A 21657-nucleotide genomic window follows, 5' to 3' on the forward strand; every position below is an offset into this window, starting at 1 on the left:
CTGTCGTGGAGCGAGGGCCAAGAATAGTTCAGATGATGTAGACTGTTGGTATAACTGCTAGGTTGGTGTGTGTGATATGGAGTTAACTGTGAATTCATGTGTGATTTTATTTTAAGATGCATAAGTAAAGTGTTAGGAACATTTGGTCAGATTTGACGGTTCTTGATTGACATCAGTGCATTTAGGCCAAGGTCAGCCTGTGGCCAATCTCGTTTTGATGGACGGGTTTGTGGGCATTAATTAAATTTCACTTTGGTTTAGTCAGAGTGTTTGGCTCGAGCAGCTAAAGCACTTCCAGATTGAGCTGTCAAAGCCCTCCTGGTTGTTTGGGTGGAGTGAATTATAGGGCTAAAAGCCTGTCAACCCGGCTTAACTAGGTTTTGAGATTGAACTGTGCAGTTTTTGACAGACATTCTTCTAACTGAATCCTGAACTTGAACATGAGACACCTGAAGATGAATCTCTGTGATGAATGTACACTGTTTAATGCTGCTCAGAGGTGGCTTCTGTGCCACTTTTGCAGTGTAACTTTGAACACAGATGTGAGTCATTTGAGCAGTCACAACTATATAGTGTCTAGATAGAGTATAGGACAACTCTACAGCCCCCCCCCCCCCCCCCAACAGTTTTGTGTCTTCATCGTCACACTGTACACCACTGTCGAGGGTCTGCTTGTCTTTATATTTATATAACCATGTGGGTGTGTGTTTGTGGCTGTGCGCTTCACATTTTCAGTTTCCTGCAATAAGGTTTCACCACGATGACAGTTCTTCTCAATGCCAACGACTAGTAAACACTGTGTGGTGACTGTGTCTCCCTCTCTGTTCTGATGCTGTTTCCATCCATTCAGCCAATTTCCTTTCAATTGAAATAATTATTTACTGTCCCCCATCCGGTTAACTACTTATTAATGTTCATGTGATGAAGCTGAACTTATTTAGGTTACTGAAATGAAATAAACAGTCTGGTTATGTTTATGTATGCTATTTCTGCTTTAATATATTAAGTATATGCGTAGATTCCTCTATTTACAAATGACCTACTATGCAATATACATCCTAAGCACACTACACTGGAAACTGTATACCATAATGCAATGCATTTGCCATTTTATTTCCAGTCTGATAAATGAACTAGATGTAAAATCAATCTGTATGAGCTTTTGTAAGTAATGAAGATAAGTTCTAGAGTGCAAGCACATTCAAACCAAGAATGATAAATATATTAGTATTTATATCAACGTACAATATAACCTTTTTTTTATTGTAAAAGCATGCTCAAGTTCTTTAAAGTCAGATGGTTTTTGATTCTGCTGTCAAATGTTTATATTGTGTTCACTAAGCAAAAAGGAATCATTCTTAAAAGTAATTCCAGCGATATTGTGATTTTATGTATTGTGATAGTTGTGACTTTGAATGACTATTCGTTATAGCTATTATTGTTCTAACTTGCTCTAACTTTAGAATTATAGTTTATAGTTATAGTCCTTGGTGTGAATGGTTCTTTAGGTCTGAAAGTTCAGATTTGAGACGTGCTGAGCGTGCAGTGGAGATGTGGTTAGTTAAACTGAATGCTGGAGAAAAAGGTCAGCCGTTATCTTAATGTGGTATACTAACCACACACTTCTCCTTTGCTCAATACAGTCTGGTATTTCATTGGAAGAGACTTTCGACATGTCAGTATAGCTTTAAATCAGTTGAGGTTAGCGTGAGATGTTTTTAGATTTGATAAGGGGTATGTTCGCTGACAGGATGCTCGCTTCTCTCGCTTCTTGCTGCTTTTTATGTCTGTATGAGTAGCGATTCATTTTTAATGAGGAGAGAGTTTTTATTTTCCACAAGATTTGTTCTCTGATCACTTCAATCGACTGTGAGTAAGTTGGTCATTTAATGTTTGTTTCAGTCTCATTTGTAGTGGTTTAAAGGTTTCATAAGTTCATGTAATGTTAATATGAAGAGTCCTGATGAAGTAGCAGTTGTGATTTCTTGATGTTGTTGTATGTTCTGTGATGTGCAGATGAAGTGCCGTGTTTGAGAAGTCTGCTAGTTTAATCAGGTCTCTCTGTGAAGTCACCAATGACATCAAGATACACTCTTCCCATTCAGCTTTAAACTGGGATGTGAAGAAAAGGCAGAATCGTGGAATTTCGTTTGAATGAAGTTTGCTTTAACTTGAACTTGAATGTTGTACAGTTGAATGTAGCTCTCAAACTACTGCTACTAATAATAACATAATTAAAACGTTATATAAGGAATGTTACAGTCTTTTTTAACATTGAACCTCTGTTGTGCAGCACTTTGTTTGTCAAAAATATCTTGTTGCTAACAGTGATTTTAGGACACACAGAATGTGAGCCTGGGTTTTGATCCAGATTGGAGTTAATGGCTGGAGATTAGAGGGATAATATGATATTCTGTCTGGCCAATACTTCAGATCTTTACTTTGGTAAATTGTCCTGTGGGTCATTTAGTGTCACATGTCCTGTAGTGTGCAATGAAACTAACTCCACCAGCATCTCAGTTCATCAGAGTTAATCAGAAACATGGGATTTTTATATTTGCATCAACTGATCGATCGCATCGGATCTTTCTCTGAAATACCACCAGTCAGACATTTCACACACCAAAAAGATTGTAGGTTCTAACTTCTGAGAAAACCAATTGGGTGTGTCCAATGCATCTGCATTTGATGCATCTGTATTATTTTGTTCAGGATGTTTAAATCAACTTCTGCAGTGCTAAATATACAAGTTCACCCTTAAATCTACCACAGGGCGTTTAAGCAATCATTTGGTTCCACATTCTGTGTTTCTTGCTCTAGTGTGAACTCTATACTATCCACTTACCTCCAGATTGCACAATTTCTCTCTGGTGAGTCCCGTTTCTTCCAATGGCTGTGATGTGATAGATGCTTTTTTCAACTAGAGGTTGTTCTGATTCATTTTAACTGGTCAACTGGTTGTTCAGAAAAGTCCTGGCTTGTTGATGGCTCAATGTTTAATTTCTGTAAATGACTTCAGATTTTGTGTGTATATAACTCAATTAGTTTATACACCAAATTTACATACTAATTTTTGAACACAAATCCGCTGTATTTTCATGCATAATTCAAAATACCAATCACTATACCAAGGTGATGTCACTGAGATGCAGTTTGTGGACAGAAGAAGTGATTGTGGCACAGATTTTGCCGCCACACTGTGTGTACTGTACCATCATACTGCACAGTCCTCATATGAACTCACCTGACAGGTCAAGTAAACGTGTGTTTCTGGTAGGATCTGTAGGGTGTTCATTCTCACTTCTGCAGTTCTTCATCCTGGTTCCTGGACGAATGTGGAACTCAAAAATCTCCTCATGATTTTCATCATAAAAGCAACCCCATATTAGATCAGTCACAGTTATGACTGGAAAAATGTTACGTAACGGTCATCCTCTGTCAGAGCGGGGTCATATGGAAGACTCGCTTCTCATAGCTGTCCCCATCACGGGGCACAAATAAACAGGATTTATAAATTGATTAACCTTGAGAAGTAGGTTTAGACAATTTAGACAACTTTACAGATCACTCAAAGGGGTCATATGATGCGATTTCAAGTTTTCCTTTCTAAACTAGATAATCAACATCAAACAATTTAAACAATTATTGTTGATGTAATTTATTTAGTATTTTAAATTATTTATTAGAAAAACAATTATATATTAATTTGATCATATATATTTTATATATAATCAATGTTTATTTATTTTACATGTATGAGTATACATGTATATAAAATGATCTTTTATTATTTTTATTTATTTATGTATTTTACTATATATTTTATTTGTTTTTCAGTTGAGCTAAAGTTCAAGGAAATCCAGTTAAAATGACAACTTGTTTTAGAAATACATTTTCAATAAATACCTGATTTTTAGTCAGTAAATAGTCCTGTTAAATAATCATGATCTCAATATTGACCAAAATCATGGTTAGGAATTTTGTTATATTCGAGCAGCCCAATGGAATATATTTAAATTTAGTTAAAAAATATGATTTTTACATTTCTTAGAAACTGTATTACTGTACTTGCAAACTAAGGGTTGAGTTGTCTTCTGCATGCTGCACATGCTGCTGATGGAGCTTTAACTTTTCTTTTAATGTTTAATGTTCATGCACAAAACACTACAAGAAAAAACAAGATCTGCTTTTCGACCTTTTTGCAATAACAGAAGGAAAATGACACTTCTGCAAACCCACTGTACTTATTCTGCGACCGACATAAGTTAACCGTACCGACACTAACATGTGTGACTTCCTTTGCAACATGCGTGTCTGAGCTATTGAAATGAAGTGAGAATGTTTTACAGTGTTTCTCACAGACTTACACTTTATTTGTGGCAGAATTAATATGTAAATTCATTCTCTGCCAGCAGGAGGAGCTTAGAGCAGGAAAAATGGGAGATTTTCCCGGTAACGGCTGTACAAAAAGCAGCAATCTGCTCAAAAACGCTGCTTTCAGACATTACATGCAAGATGAAATGAAAATGACTCAAATTTTCTGAAGACAGTCGGTTTCCTTCAGAAATACAGTGATATAAAAACACCTGCATCGGGTTTTGATTTTGAAACGTGCAGTGCTAATGTTTATTCAACAAAGTCAAAGCCTTTTTGAAAATCAATTTGTGGCGGTCAGTTTTGATATTGTGGTGCGCCGCGTAAACATAAAACCATGTCTGCATTTGTGATCGGAGAAACACCAGCGGTTCTCAATTCCAGTTCTCACATGTCTCTCTTTATCACACCTGATTCAGATAATCAGCTCGATAGAAGAGAGCTGTGTGCATGAACTGTGTTCCCATTGACATGGTCCCTACACAGTGTTCATTGATCTCTACTCCTTGAGCAGGGGAATCTGTTGAAGTTTACCTCACGTCAGAACATTCATTCACGGATCTTCACACACAAAGAATATTCTCACGCACACATCATATACCTCTGTAAATAAATACAAAAAGATTTGCTCGATGTTGGTCGAAATTCTTCCCACTTCGTGAAGTAGACATGTGGGGGCGTGTTTAAGGGTGGTGTGGACGATCTAAACTTTTATAAAGAATATCTCTTTGGGTTTGAAACTTTAGTCTTTGCAAGTTTACAGATCTTTTTCCTACACCAAGAGTTTGTAACACTCCAAAGAGAATGGAACAATTCATTTCATATGACCCTTTTAAAATTGAAATGCTAAAATTGCTAAAACTGAAACTAAAATTTAAATAAAAAAGTAGAAATCTATATAACAAAACAAAAGCACATTACAAAATGATCAAAAACCAACATGTAAAAATAAAAGCTAATTTAAAATATTATTAAATACTCCAATATTACATAATTCTAAAGAACACTCATTACAGGATTTTTTTTAGATGAGCAGCTATCTTGTCAGAGGTTGTTAAAAGACATTTGAGTTTGAATTAGGGCTGCACGATGTGTCGTTTAAGCATCGATATCGTACGAATCCACGATAGTCACATCGCAGGATCTGCGATTTAGGCTGTCGTAATTGATCCGTTACTCATTAACTGTACGGGCCAGCTGCTCCCCGGCCCTTGACCAATGTGATTCGCGGATTAATTGCACAGAGTGAAAGTTTATCATTGACAGGACTGAAAAACACATGCAAGTTTAACAGGGCAGAGATAGAGCGAGCGCGAGAGAGACAGAGAGAGAGAGAGAGAGAGAGAGCGCGTGTGAAAGAGACAGAGAGAGAGAGCGAGTCATCTTCAAACAACACGAGCGCTGTCTTGCTCTCTCTCCCTCGTGCATATTACTCAATTGACACGATGGTGTCGATGTTTAAATCATTTAAAATGAGAATGTAAGTGTGCTCACCCCATTTTTGTTTGTAATAAAAAATATTGCAATATATATCGCAGAAAAATTAAATATCGCAATGTCATTTTTTCCCAATATCATGCAGCCCTAGTTTGAATGATGTTTATTTGAGAAATGTGTGTCTGTGCATCAAATGAATTTCCATCAATATCATCTGTGTCCATCCAGAGGGTCTCTAGTAGTGCTTTATTGAGAAGCCTAGCTCTTGGGTCACATGAAATTTGGGATATTTTGATCCATTGTGACATTTTGGAAAATACTGTAAATAAGAATCTTAATCATTACAGTCATCAGATTACTCCTGCATTCAACGTCAAATACTCTATAGTAGGTACTACATTTGATTTGAAACTTGCTTTGTGACTCTAAAATTTGCTGCATGTTCTATGAGGTTTGCATATACTACATAACCATAGTCCATGGTTTATTGGTGTATATATTTTAATGCTCTAATGTTTGTTGATAATTTGTCTCAGGTGTTTTAGAGAAGGCTGGTTAGCTTTAGTAGTCAGCATCTGGTGCTAAACGTAAGTACTTGTTTTACAGAGCTCTTAGAAGAGTTAAAAGTACATTTCCCTTTCTGTTATTTTTGATGTCAGGGCACATGTTACTGTCGTTACTGTAGTGATGGTTTGAGACTGTTTGTTCTAGTGGAGAGCCATTCACTGTTGACTTAATTTTCCTGCATCTCCTGAGTGATTGTCACATGACATTTGCAGCTCAGGTGATTGGTTCAAAAATCTGGACCTGAGTTTCTCTATTAGCAAAGATCAGTGATAGTAACAGATCCCTGTGAGGAGAGGAACTTTGCATCCCTGAATCTGTTTGTTCAGATTGTTTTGATTCTGCATGAACTTCTCTCTCTTCACTTTCTCTGTCCTTTTGTTTAATTTTAGTTTTCCTGTCATGTTCATCTTCCGTTCGTCTCGTCCCACCTGTCTCTTTTTCTCCTGTGTCCCATGTTTCCAGCCTCTCACTGTCCATTGAGTTCCTCACCATCATCATCTGCTCTGATTCAGATAGTGGGACCCTGATTGTCTGGTGAGTGTCTGTAGCTTGTATAAGGTCATGACCTCTGCCACCTTCAGTAACCCTGCCTTGAAACCTTGTTACTTATTTAACAAAGTGTATTGACACTTGATTAAATTGAGTTCAACATTTCAAATAGGTTGATGCTTGTGGTCTGTGACTTGCCTTTTTGGGATATTTCAGAATAATTTAAGGGAACAGTTTATCTAAAAATACTAATTCTGTCATGGTTTACTCACCTTTGTGTGTATTTATTTATGTTGTATTGAAATATGTCAAATTCTTGACTGATTTTGTGTGTTTAATCAACTTTCTTTCTTTCTAGATTATGTATGCATTTATTTATTTATTTGCCTTTTTTATTTCCGAGATGAAATATGACCCTTGCCAATTTCTTGATGGTTTTAATAAGATTTTATAAGATTTATTTGCTTGCTTGTTTATTGTTGTTTAAATATTTTCTTCATTTAGCTATTTTTGGGTTGAAATATGAGTCTTGACAAGTTCTCGATAGGTTTCATGAAATTACTACATTTTGTTTATTTGTGGGGTTAGAGGCATGTTATTGGACAGGTTTTGTGGGATTTATCCATTTAGGAAAGGATGGTATGTGATTTGAGGCACAGCCACAGCTTTTTTGAAGTGAAAATTATTATGAGGGGTCATTTGAGGTGACTGAACATGAAAACTAGGAAGTGTTTTAGTTTTGTACAGAGCTGTTGAAACGGGTCTAGTCGAGTAACTGACTTGAATCATTGAAGCTTTAGACATAATTTAACAGTATTTTCATAGATGACTAATGATTTCTATCTCAACATCTCCTAAATAATGCAGAGAATAGAAAATACCAGATAAAATGCTCAAAAAAGTACTGTTTTTATTCACATTTTCTCATTTTATACTTGAAAGATAACTTTGTTCTTGACAGTATTTTTTGAGATTCACACAGAAAATAAATCATGTTTGTGATTTAATTAAGTTTAATAATTAATGTTCATAATTTAATTCTGGGAGTACAATAACATGTAGTTTTTATTGGTTTGGCACTTAATTTTTAACAAAAGACATAGATTCACTAAGTGGTGTAGGGTTGCAGAGGAATGGAACATTTCCGATACATTCTGGCATTTTTGGAAACTTTTTTTTTTTTTTTGAAAGCTGGTTTTTGTCCATGTGGAATGCTTTTGTGGAAGCTGTGGATTAGTGAAGCGGCTCCCGCAGATGTGTGCATGCTTTCTGACTGCTGGAGGATCAGTCAAAGCTGCTGTGGAGTCTGTGACCTCATTAACACACATCCCCATGGTTACTAGTTAAAAAGGTCAGGTGACCAGCCGTCTGCACACGGAAATCCTGGGAAGATTAGACATTCCAGATGTGCCTGTGATTTCTGATATATAGGTATTTTATAACTGAAATAATGGATCATTTAACAGTAATCAGATCAGGTTTTTATCAAATATGATCTCTTTTGATAGGTTTTCCAGAGATTCATCAATAAAAAAAAAGAAATAATACGTTTTATTTGTGAATTTAATATAAAAAAGGTTATTATTAGTATTACTATGAATATTATTTATTTATTTTGTTATGTATTTTTTACATTTTGGGTTAAATTGTGACCATTCTTGGAAATCTTGACAGATTTCGTGAGATTATTATCTATAATAATATGGATGAATCCCGCAAAATCTGCCAAGAATTATTCAAGGGTTTCAACCCAGTATTTATGATATGTATGATATGTTCAACCCAGTATTTATAATATGTTTTTTTATTTTTTTTTATTATGTTTTTTTATTTAAAATACATAATCATAATGTAAATGTTAAAGACAGCCACACTCATGTAGATGCAGCAGCTTGTGTAGATTTCCCTCTTTCTCACTCGCTCATGTGAGTGGAAGTTGCTCCGTGTAACGTGATTATTCTGTGTCTGTTCCAGGAAATGGAGAATCAGAGACATCTTTGGGTGTTTTGAGCTCACTGCTCGTTTCGATACGTTTGTGTAGAAATATAACACATTCACAAAGAACATATTTCAAATGATTTTATTGCTGGTTTGATGTACTTCTGAAGTTCACAATGCAAAGCTCCCTTTCCACTGCATTTTCCCTAGTGCTTTCTCAATGAAATCAGCCCTATTATTACAATCATTTAAAATGATATGTTTGATCAGACTCCTAACCGGGTGTCCTGACTCACCCTGTGCTACAAACAGTGTGCAAACATGTAGTTCATCAGTGAAATCTCCTTGATTACAGAAATCTATTTTATTGTTTTCTTCTGATTTCAGCTCAGTCTTCAGTGCTTGGAGAGTTTTCTGTGCACGTTTCACTGTGTGCGACAGCTCAGTGACCCGAGAGCAAAGGATGCGCTCAAATTCTGGTAAGCTGTCTTCTTTTTTATGTTCCAGTTTACAGTCTGTGTTCAAAGAAATAGTTGTCAAAAAATTGTGGAAATAAGTTTTTCCATTTGATCATGACTGTCAAGCATAATTTTGAATAACATCTTTGTTGTTCTGACTCACTGCATCTTTGTCAGATATTTTTTGTCAGTTTTTTTGTGTAATTTACTTAATTACAGATCTGCCCTCAGTCAGTTGAACCTTGTTAAGATGAACTAAAATCATGGCGATCAGTGACTAGAGCTCATGTTAATTAGCATTGTGTTGAGAGAAGCTGATTGTTTGAGGCAGTGATAAAAGGCTTTCTTTGTCTGGCCCGGTGGCTACATGCCGTGTGCTCAATTAAGTGTGTTTTCTCAGCTCCTAATCTTGATCTCATGATCATGTGCAGTTCCTGGGACTTTAGCTGAAACACAGGAACTGGCAAAAGCTACATCCCGTCCGATGTGAATGCATATGAAACCCTTTGACCCTTTCAAATCAGTGAGATAATGAAGTAATTCATTTGTTAAAGCAATAGTTCAACTAGAGATTAAAACCGGTCTGATTTTTTCGCACCTTTTTGTTGTCACAAACTTGTCTGATTTCCTTAGTTTCCGTGGAGATATTGAATAATTTTTTTGTGGCAAACTGGGACAGGGAGACATTGGTAAAGTGGGACAGTATAACAAGTTATGAGTTTATTATTAACTTCCATACCAATTATAATGATAATAAAATGAGTGTACTGTAAATGAAAAGCAGGTCTTTGGGAACAACTAAGAAACTATTTGGAAGTCAATAACAACAGATTTTGTAAAAGTACATAAAAATAATTGCAGCAAGAATTAAAGCTGTTATCAAGACCAAAAAAGGCCATAAAGAAAAAAATATATAATGTATACATTTTTTGTTTATAATATGTGAATAAAGATTGTTGTTTCAGTTTGTAATTTTTTTTTTTTTTTTGACGGATTCCTAATATATTTGTTTTCTTTTTCTTTTTTTTTAATGACCAGTGTTCAAATAAATTTAAGCACTGTATTTGAAAAGCAACTTCTTAGTGTTTCATTGTCTTTATAATAGCCTGTTAAAAAAAGAAGAAGAAAAAATACTACTGGAAATAAACTATATTAATAACTAATATACTGTACTGTCCATTATGGAAGCCTGTTTCCACCATGGGGTGAAAAAAAAAAATATTTTATATATATATATTTTTTCTCACACAGTTAGATTTTCTCAGAAATGCTAGTTTACATCTTTTGATATAACTTCTGAATTGTGAGATAGGAACTTGTAATTCTGAGGAAAAACTGTCGCAATCATTTATTTATTTATTATTTAATCCCGTGTCGGAAACGAGCTTTAATAATTTTTTTGTCCAATGTGAAAATATTACTTGAAAAATAATGACTAAGTAATTAATATTGCTTAATTTAGATTTTGACCAGGGTAAGACACCTCAGTAACACTTACCAAGTTTTCATTTGTTAACATTAGTAAACTACATAAGAATGAACTAACACTAACTAAGATGCTTTAGAAGTATTTCTCAATGTTCATTTAAACCGTAGAACATTATTACAATGAAGTTGTGTCTGAGCTGACATGAAATAACAATGACCAATTATATTTTTAACTAATGTTAGTTTTATAGCATTAATGTTAATGTTCTGTCATCATTTGCTCATGTTGTTCCACACCCAACTGACTTGGGTCCATTTCTAAAATCTGGTTTACTCATTTAAAGAAATACAAGCATGGCTGTGCAAAATAAGAAAAAATGGTTGGCAGAGGGGTAAGATTTGTTTTTACATAACAGGATTGTTTCAGCATCTGGAAAATGGCAGGTTCACCGTCTAAGCTCTACAAAAAAAACACCCCCAGACCTGACCAGAAGTTTGCTTCCCAGCCTGCCCCTGTGCGACCATGTGACATCACATGCTTTCATGTGATGCACTGATCAACTCAAAATCTGGAAAGCTTCCCTCTGAAATTCCAATTTAATGAAATTTACAGAGCAGGACAGAAAATTCAGTCACTAGTGAAGTGTGGAGGCATGTGGACGCAGGCTTGATCGTTGTGTTTCATTCAGAGACGTTACTACGAGCATGAGTGGAATATGTATGTTGCTGAAACACTGCAGGTGATGATGGAGATTTTGAGATCCACTGCGGGCTGCTTATAGGAGGTACTGTAGATTATTGTCGATTTTAAAGGAGGCGTGTCTTTAAAGCTCCGTCGGGGTGTGTTTATGACTCGTGTGCTGGAGCTGCTGTGATGTAAAGGAACGTATTTCACGTATTTAACTGTGAAATATATATTAACATTTGATGTTTATTATAAAAATAATGCAATTTAATTTTTTATACAAATGTATTATTATTGTTAATAGTAGTAATAATAATAGTAATATTTGACCTGGATTTTTATTACATTTCTTTGTAGAAAATTAGTCCTTAATGTCTTTAAAGAAATGAGGATAAATCAATGTCTGGGAATTGTTCTGCTTGTTGTGACCGTTTGTTCTGCTGTGTGTGCTTTTGTGAAGTGAGACGGCTGAAATCCTGTCCAGCGGTTGCTGTGGTGGATGGAAAAACTGTTTGATGTGATATGATACAGTACGCTGCAGCAGTGTCTGATGACAGGATCTACTGTCCGTGTCCATGAAGCCTAACATCATACCATAACATACATTTCACTAAACAAGTTTGATTGGTTAGCTGCATTATTAATCACTTCACTGGCTGCCGGTATATCACAGAATTAATTTTAAAGTCCTGCTATTAGTTTTTAAATCATTAAATGGGTTAGCGCCTGCTTACCTTTCTGATCTACTGACACTCCACCAACCTACAAGAGCTCTTAGGTCTGAGAACTTAGACCTCTTAGTGGTTCCTAGATCAAAACTTAAAAATAGAGGAGATTTCTATTGCTGCTCCAAGACTGTGGAACGATCTCCCACCTGAAATTAGAACTGCACCCACCCTGTCCATTTTTAAAGTGAGGTTAAAGACTTTTCTATTTGATCTGTCTTATACAAAATGAATCTTGATGCAGTTGGCCTGTTTGTCATTGTCTTTTATTGTGTTATGGTGCTTATTTTAAATTTTTGCATTCTGTATAGCACATTGGTCAACAGAAGTTGTGTTTAATTGTGCTTTATAAATAAAGTGATTGATTGATTGATTAATATGAATGAGAGAGTGGGGTCAAAAGGGCTGCCAGCATTTGAGATATTGCGATACTGATCCAGTATTTTTTTTAAAGCAGATTTTCTTGTATATAAATCAGTTTATATAGAGGTACTTATTGGACATGAAACCACCTGAGCAGTTTCACTTGTTTTATTTTTCTTGTTGATTTATACAAAAAGAGAACTGCAATGCATGTGAAACTAAAGCAGAGCTCTAGCAGATGATTTACATGTATTCATGCTCTCGATTTCTCACCTCCATCAGCTCGGACATGAGTGGGGCCAGTAACACCCTGGCACGGGAGTTCCTGACCGATGTGCACCAGTTGTGTAGTGCGGTGGCCCAGCGGGCCGAGGACGAGGAGGAGAGTCACATGGTGGCACTGGGAGAGTATCTGGTGCGTGGACGTGGGTTCCTGCTCCTCAGCACCCTGGACTCTGTCATTGACCAGGTCAGTCAGAGAAGCTTCATTTGAAGATATTTGAACCCTATAAACCCTACTAAAGCATCAAAATTATCAACTACTCCATGCCTTGTGTCGTCTGATTTGATAGTTTGTTTAATAAGTAAAAAGGTATTTGAGTATAGTTGTGCAAATGTCCACTTTCAGCTGGTGGTTCACATGTTTTTTTTGCTGTCAATTCTTTACTGCATTATATGATTTCTTTACTGATTTTTATAAAGTAAATGTAAGAATAACGTTGAAATTGTTAGTAATATTTCCTGATGAAGCTGCTCAGCTTTACTTGATTCTCCACTAATCATTTTAGAAAAATCAGTTATCAGGCTTTTGAGAAGCGTTTATTTGTTCATCTCTCAATCATCATTGTCTTGCATTGCATTATATGATTTTATCATTTCAATATAATCTTAGTAAGGCAGATTATTGGAGATATAAAGTGACGACTGATATTTGTCATCAAAATAAATATCATCATCTCCACTAATAAAATAAAACTGTGGTGTTTCCTCCTTGAAAATGAGCTCCATATTCTAACTGTTTAGGATGAACCTTTTTAGATTTTATTTTCATTAAACTGTTCCATATAACAATAGATTATTTTGTGTGTGAGGGTTAACAGTTTAAAGCAGTACACAAGTGTTCCTGTAGCTCGACTGGTGGAGCATTGCATTTAAAGCAGAACACATGAGATTTTGTTATTTACACATGAAGCAAGAGTAGTGCAAAAAATACAGTGCAGAATGTGGAGGCAAATGACAATTGGTTTATTTGATCCCATGTTTTCCTTCAGACCCTTCTCTACTGCTTATTCTTCAGTTTAACTCTTTGAAGTGAGAGTCCTTATGAATCATGTCTGGAGTGGTTCTTACTCACAGGACATGGGCCTTTTCTCTGAACTTGGCACTGCTTAACAATCAAAATCCATTGCCTGTGTGTTTGCATTGTGGTGGGTCAATATAGCTCCCTAGACACTTTTCTAATTAGCTTACGAGATACTTGTTTACCTGGGGTCACAAAGCTCTGTGGCAGGCAGTCCCCTGTATTTACTTTTAATTCACATGTGTCAGGGTGCTTTCACTTCTCCTTGTGAGGAATGCTTTCTTGTTTAGGGTGGAGCCAGTATTTAGAGGCTTGCTGTCATACCTCATGTCCAGCCAATCCTGCATTTAACTTAATCGGTTGGAAGAAAACCTCTAGATAACACTGTTTTTGTTGTCTGCGATTGTCTATCTTTTGCGTAGCTCTGGAAACTAGTTTGCCAAGAGAAGAAGGGCACTATGAAGCAGATGTGAGATAAATAATCTGCTTCTAGGTGGTCATCAACACAAGGAGACTGTTTTTTGATTAGATTTGCAGGGACTGAATAAAGAATTACCTTCCCTTTTACTTAGGAGTTGACCTGTCGGGAAGAGCTGCTTACACTCTTGTTGTCTCTGCTTCCTCTGGTCTGGAAGATTCCTGTTCAGGAGGAGAAAGCCCCAGGTGAGTCACTTCATTTTATAAAGCCCTTTAATAATGCATGCTTTTAACAGTCTTCATTTTGAGAATGCACTGGAGGTATACTGTAACCCACCTTGAACCTTAAATTAAATAATTATGTGCTAATATTAAATGACATTCTGGGATTGCATTTAGTTGGAAAGATGATATACCTTTACACAATTTGTTTATAATGGCAGTGATCTTACAAGGACGCCATTAATTTTTAAGTAGCTGCCTGCAGGAACAAGTGAAACCATGAGATGGCTTGTATTATGAAACAATATGGTTAAAGGATGATGGAAAGAATAATACTTGTAATACTTTTCATTGATCTTGAGGCCTAAGGTATTTAGTGCAGGCATGCTGATCTTTTCCAGCAGCTGCTTTCCACATTGTTGAGTTATTAGTTTCTGTAATTGTTTTGTAAACGGAGCTTTGTAGGTCATCATGACTTGCTCTGATAAAACCAGATGAAACCAGTTAGTATAAGTGGTTGATGCTAGTCAGGACAATCAATTAAAATTTCCTACTCTGCTTTTTTGACTTTAGATTTCACCCTGCCTTCACTACTAGAGGTGTTTCTATGCCAAGAGGGAAGGACCATCCCCCAAAAGGCAGGGCAAGATAGATGTGATGTGCAGAACTCTGGGAAGCATTTATCTGGCTCCTGGAAGTCACGTCGTTCACGTAGAACAGCTCAGCGGTACTCAGTGAGGGATGCAAGCAAATCTCAGATTTCCACATCAGATTCTGAAGCCAATTCGGATGAAAAGACCACAAATACTGGGAGCAAACATCGCAGATTCCACAGTTCGGCTGTTCGTGTCAGTTGCCAGCTTCACCAGTCCAACAATCCATCACAGCCAGCATTGCAGCTTCCCACTCTTGATGCCATGAGCACCACTGAGCCTTCCCAACCTCCCAGACTGTTTGGATCTCACACGTTAGATCCTAACATGCTAACAGACCCCACCACTCTCTCCATCTTCAACCGCATGGAGAACTCGCCTTTTGACCTTTGCCACGTCCTACTCTCTCTTCTTGAAAAAGTCTGCAAATTCGACATGACCATCAATCATAACCCAAGCTTGGCGGTCAGTGTTGTTCCCACGCTCACAGAGATACTCACAGAGTTTGGTGACTGCTGTGGTCCTGTTGGTGGTGGTAGAGGTGGGATCGATGAGCTAGCTGGAGGCTGGACTGAGGAGCCAGTTGCACTTGTTCAAAGGATGCTTTTACGCACAATTCTGCACTTGATGTTTGTAGATATGGGTCAAAATGAGACCCTTCCTGATAATCTGCGGCGAAGCTTGACTGACCTCTTTAGAGCAACTTTAAAGATTCGTACCTGTTTAGAAAGGCAAGCTGACCCTTTTGCACCAAGGCCAAAGAAGACTCTGCAGGAGATACAAGAGGATTTTTCCTTTTCAAAGTACCGTCACCGGGCCTTGCTACTGCCAGAACTCTTGGAGGGTGTCCTGCAGTTACTACTAGGCTGTTTACAGGTCTCTGCTCCAAACCCTTTCTTTTTCGGTCAGTCTCTTGAGTTAGTTCATGAATTTGTCCAACACCGTGGCTTGGAGCTCTTCGAAGCAACAGCTCTCCGCCTTGAGGCCTTAGCAGAATCTCGAGATTCAGAAGTCAGCAGTGAGGCATCGGAGCGTCTTCGTTGTCTGATAGCTGATGTACTTAAGATAATCAGTGCGGTCAAGAGGGCCAAGTCAGAGCAGCTACACCAGTCTGTTTGTGCACGTCGTCGACATCGTCACTGCGAATACTCCAGCTTTTTGCACCATCACCGTGACCTCTCAGGACTGCCGGTATCCGCTTTCAAGCAAGCAGCCCGACGTAATCCTTTTGAGGAGATCTCAGAGGGTCATGATGGAGAAGTGCGGTACCCTGAACGATGTTGTTGCCTTGCAGCTTGCACCCACCAATGTTTGCGCCTTTTCCAGCGCCTGTCACCCTCAGGTCCTGCTGTGCTGCAGGTATTGGCAGGTGTGCAAACTGTTGGCATCTGTTGCTGCATGGATCCAAGGTCCATAATTGGACCAATGCTCCAGGCGTTTCAGGCTCCAGGACTTCGGAGCTACCAGTCCCATGTGTTGAGTGTCCTTAGTAGACTAGTCTTAGAACAGCTTGGAGGTGGTCAACCTTCCCAAAAGGCCAAGCTTGCCTCCTGCAACATTTGCACTTTGGATAGTAGCCAGTTACCTGGCCTTGAAGAGACTTTGCAGGTCTATGGACCTAAGAAAGAATCAAACTTATCCACGTCCCCGTCTCCCTCTTATCGTTCCCAAGGTATTCTGCCCAGTGGAGGAGCTGAAGACATGCTATGGAAGTGGGATGCTTTAGAGGCCTATCAAGAAATTGTGTTTGGGGAAGACTGGCATTTAAGTCAACAAATTGCCAGTCATGTATGTCAGTTGACTTTACGAGGAAATGCAGTAGTGCAATGGCAACTCTACACTCATATTTTTAACCCAGTACTTCAGCGGGGTGTGGAATTAACCCATCATGCCCAGCAACTTGGTGTTTCAACTACTTGTAGCCAAGTCTGCAGTTACCATACCCATTGTTTCCCGGTTGAGGTACTACTGGTTTATCTTCAAACTTTGCCTGCTCTGCTTAAGTCAAGGTATGACCATGTTCTTTCTCTCTCTAATTCACTGTTGTTTAGGTTCTTTAATGGGACTTTGACACTGGGCATGTTTACTGCAGTCTCGCTTAATTCTGTCGAACCCTGGTGCATTTGAGTTAATCTCATGCCATCACAAATTTTCACTGCGCATGATCAAAAACACAGTGTGGGTCAATATATTTTTATTAATAGGTGCTATTATGCACAACAGAATGAACAAGGCTGGTATTTACTGTATGTGCATTGCATGAAGATGCCATTCTCTTTTATGGAGACCACTCGTTTTTTGCTCGGATTGGCCTGACTCTGCATGATAACACTGCATGCTCACTCTCACTTGTATCCAAGGTAAATCATCACCCTTGTCATTCATTTCCATTACAGCTGAACTCAGATCACCTCCCAGAGGTAGTTTCCAATTCGATTACATGGTGCACTCCCAGGTCTGCATGAAAACTCACATTAACAATTTTTCATGCATCCCAACCTCTATTTTAAACTAAAGTGCCAGTGTGGAAGTCCCCTGTATAAGCATTTAAATAATCTGAGATTCCAATGTCCTTACTGAATTTACAATTTCTGATTTTGTATTCCAACACAGCCGGGTGGTACGTGACCTGTTCCTGAGTTGTAACGGACTGAACCAAATCACAGAGTTGATCTACTTGGATTGCACTCGTCTATGGGCACTGAAAGTGTTCGAGACGCTCGTTTTGAATGCGTGGCACAATCACGTGGATTCTGCTGTGCATGAGCCAGAAAGAGCAGAAGCTCAGGAGAGGGAAGCTGTTCTTGGGCTTGTAGATGAACTGAGTTCACGTGGGGCTGGCGAAGGACCTCAGAGCCTCACTAAGTTTTATGAAGGCTTGAAAGAGGCATGCCCTCACCCAAAGGGCAAAAGTGCATTTTCTGCAGTAGGGCGTAACCGAAGTGAGGCGCATTTAAACACAATCAACTTTTTTCTGTGTGTTGCCTTCCTATGTGTAAGCAAGGAGGCAGACTCTGATAGAGACTCTGCTAATGACTCTGAAGACACCTCAGGCTATGATAGTACGGCTAGTGAGCCGTTGGGTGGACGACTGCCCTGCCTTTCCCCAGACAGTGTGGCTCTTCCCTCTAAAGAACAGATAAGGAGGGCTGCCGATGTTTGGTCAGTATGCCGATGGATATACATGACCAGTCCAGTATTTCAGAGGCAGTTCTTTAGACTGGGTGGTCTAGACGTCTGTTTGCGTCTAATGACAATGGTCATCCAGAAACTCACATCTAAAAACAAAGACTGTAAATTTAAGAAAAAGAGAGAGAGTAAGGGCAAAAGCAGTCCATCTCATGTAGACACTCCAACTCAAGCTCTTACAGGACAGTTTGACAATATAGCGACAGCTACAAGTACGGAGGAAACCCACCAGCATGACACATTCAACCCCTCTCAAGAAGAGACCAAGTCAAGTGACCCAACACACAGGCTTGAAGAGGAATGGCCTCTCCAGAGCATCCGACTGCTGGAGGCGCTTTTGGCAATCTGCCTCCACAGTGCCAGTTCAGCCACACAGAGATTTGAACCAGACCTTTCATTTCAGGTACAGTGGACACACATACTTAAGATATGTCGAGAATGCTTACAGCCAAAAGTATAGGCTTTTAAAGTATACGGTCTTTGATAGCATGCACAAACCAAGTGATCAACACATGCTTACTAGAAAGCTTCATCCGTATCCAGCGTCTTTGAAGTTTTGACCTATTATACATGACTTTGTTCTTGTTGAAACTACAGTTGTGGGTGTTTCTGAACCCCATAAGCAGTCACAAACATGAGTTCTTGTTGTCTTTAGTAGTTTGTTGTCTTTCTGTCTCATTTGTTTCTTTTTCGACTTCGTAAAACCTCCCACCCACCTGGTGGACAAAGTAATTAATGCGCACACACACACACACACACACACATACACACACAAAAGTACAGGTTGGACGGTTCACTGAAAGAAATCGATCCGTTCGGTTCTCCATACTTAAATCTGACAACGCATCTATAATATGGTTCGCTTTATATAACACGTAAAACAAACAGGGTTCAGCTAATATGTTTCTGTTGATGGATGCACATTCTGGCTTTCCAGACATTACAACAACAGTGATGGACCCACATTTGAGTGCTTTACAACTTCTGTAACTAAAAACTAATTGCTAGACCCACCTAAATAAAACTGGAAATCACTGTTTATTTTATTTGTACCTTTACTCTATTGTATTAATTTGTGCTGTTCCTTGTAGTTAGAATATTCTTAAAAATATGTGATACAATTTTTTGTTGTTGTTGAAAGTATAGTTTTTCCATAAACGGCACATACTGAACCGTACCGAAACTGTGACTAACACCGTGAAAAAGTTGAACCGTTCCACCCCTAAAAAAAGCCAAGCATATGGAGTAAAATCTGGCTATAAATACTTTTTTACAGTTTTATAAGATTGAAGTAATTTTAGATTTTGTCCAGTGATTTTTCGTTTTACTGAGCTCACTGCACTGCATTCTGCAATTACCTTCTTAATAAAGGAGAAATGTCATGTTGCATCAGGAGCCTTAAATAATGCCAGAAATTGCTGTCAGGGTACGCACACTAGGTTTTAAAACGGAGCTATTGATTGCCATTTTGCAGTGAGTGACTATGTAATTTTCCCACGCTCTATCCAACAGCTTCAGTCCGTAGAGGAGACGCTGTGTGAGGTCAGGGATCAGCTCTCTCAATCTGGAGTTGTGAATTCCCAACTAGCAGTTCCTCTGTTTGATTCCTTACTACATGTGGCATTGGCTGAGATGTTCTGCAGTCCAGAAGTCATCCAGGAGAAACCTGACAAGGTAATTTGGTTGTCTTTAGTGTCCCGACCTGAACATCCATGCTTTACGTTTGGGTGTCTCAGGTTTGAGTCTGATCCTCACCACATTGCCCCTCTTTCGTCTCACCCAAGCATATGGTTTCCTTTCACTGCCTGCGGTCTAAAACATTACAAAAATGTATAAAATATTTAACATTTAACAAAACTGATAGAGAGGTTGCAAGATTTATATAACTAGCTTAGTTGATGCTTTCAGTTGCATTGAGGGCTTTTCTTCCCAGCAGGTTATTCTGAAGTGGAACACATCACCGAATAATTCCCAAATATAACTTATCATTGGGACACACTAAGATTTACTTTGGCACTCTGTAGTTCTTTAAGTAAATCTGCTTTTTGACCTCTGGCCAGAACACAGACTAATGTGTGATTGAGTACTGCGGGGCACAAGAGGGATATATTTTATGTGGAAACAGTCAGCTGATGTGGTCCTATGACCAAAATCTTTCTTTCTTTTTTTTTTTAAACCAGCTTTCTGAAATCACAAACTCTGTATCTCTAACAGAAACAACACCAGAAGTGATGTTATTAGAATTGTTTACTTTATTTTTTTGCAATGCAACAGTACATTATTCCGAAAAGCGCTCATTTTCTAGAAGGTAAGTCTCTGCTGCCTGCTTTGCTTTAATCTTCTGTGCTACCGTTGTTTGATTGATTTTTTTTTTTTTTTTAACTTCTGATATGTTGTGCTGTAGGGAAATGAAAGCTCTTAAAAATTTAGAAGTGGTAACGGTGTGCTTGTGGGTTTTTTTTTTTTTACTTTGATGAACACATAGTCCTTTTATTTATTATTAAATAAACTAATTAATAAAATGACGTTTTTATTAGTTATCAGATGGTAAAATTAGTGTCTTCGCAGTTTTTTGAGGTTTTTGGATGACGCTTATCATTGCAGTTCAGCATTTTACACACTATTTTCACTGGTCTTAAAAAGTTTGTACAATCTTAAAAAATAAAAAAGCCTCAAATCATAATCAGTTCTCCTCTAATATGTTCTACACAATGCTTCAGAAAACCTATAATGAAAGTGCAAGTGAAGAATTAACAGGAAGTGAGGCAGTATCTGAGCAAAGGTTTTGAATATCCTCATAAAGCTTCTATGGTACAATTCCCTGATAATGCCTCATACAGTTAGTTACTTGATGGTTTCTGAATTTAGTGCTACCTATTGATCTACAATTCTACATTTCTTGTCACTTAAAATTTATGATCAAACAACAACAGCAATAATAATAATAATAATAATAGAATTTTAATAATAAAAATAATTGTATTATGTAATTTTTTTATTATATAATGTGTTTAATAATATTATTTTATCTGTTTTATTTAAATATTTTTTGAATTGATTGAATTACACTGTTTAATTTCACTCAGTTAATTTCTCTTTATATTATTTTTTATTATATATAATTCATCCCACAATCTAGTAGGAGTGGTATAATAATAATAAAGTATATGTTATTTCATTATAATTTAATATTTAACTATAGATTTATTTATATTCTTTTTAAATTATCATCTCAGTCTACTATTGTTGTAATTAATTCAGTATATTTATATTTTAATAATAAATTCTATGTTTTATTATATTTTAAAAAATTTGAATCTATTTTATTGAAATTTTTTCTTAATTTCTGTTTGTATATTTATGTGTGTTTTTATTATAATCCATCCTTCTGTCTAGTTCTGATCTTTCTGTC

The 21657-nt window shown here is 37.4% G+C and overlaps 1 protein-coding gene across 12 annotated transcripts in view; it reads left to right on the plus strand.

The window, feature by feature from the left end:
- LOC128025860 (lysosomal-trafficking regulator) overlaps nt 1–21657 on the plus strand; it is a 67308-nt gene that overhangs the window by 3825 nt on the left and 41826 nt on the right. For 7 of the 12 annotated variants that reach the window (XM_052612420.1, XM_052612419.1, XM_052612418.1 and 4 more), the window contains 6 exons: nt 9193–9284; nt 12747–12933; nt 14337–14427; nt 14977–17065; nt 17670–18648; nt 19758–19919. In XM_052612420.1, the coding sequence (XP_052468380.1) occupies nt 9193–9284; nt 12747–12933; nt 14337–14427; nt 14977–17065; nt 17670–18648; nt 19758–19919 (3600 nt within the window). Of the gene's footprint in view, nt 1–652; nt 1874–6767; nt 6913–9192; nt 9285–10575; nt 11477–12746; nt 12934–14336; nt 14428–14976; nt 17066–17669; nt 18649–19757; nt 19920–21657 lie in introns of those variants that run through there. The other 5 variants (XM_052612427.1, XM_052612426.1, XM_052612425.1 and 2 more) reach the window with 5 other exon arrangements.

This window comes from Carassius gibelio, chromosome A13 (genome assembly GCF_023724105.1).
Source record: "Carassius gibelio isolate Cgi1373 ecotype wild population from Czech Republic chromosome A13, carGib1.2-hapl.c, whole genome shotgun sequence".
In the NCBI taxonomy this organism is placed as follows: Eukaryota; Metazoa; Chordata; class Actinopteri; order Cypriniformes; family Cyprinidae; genus Carassius; species Carassius gibelio.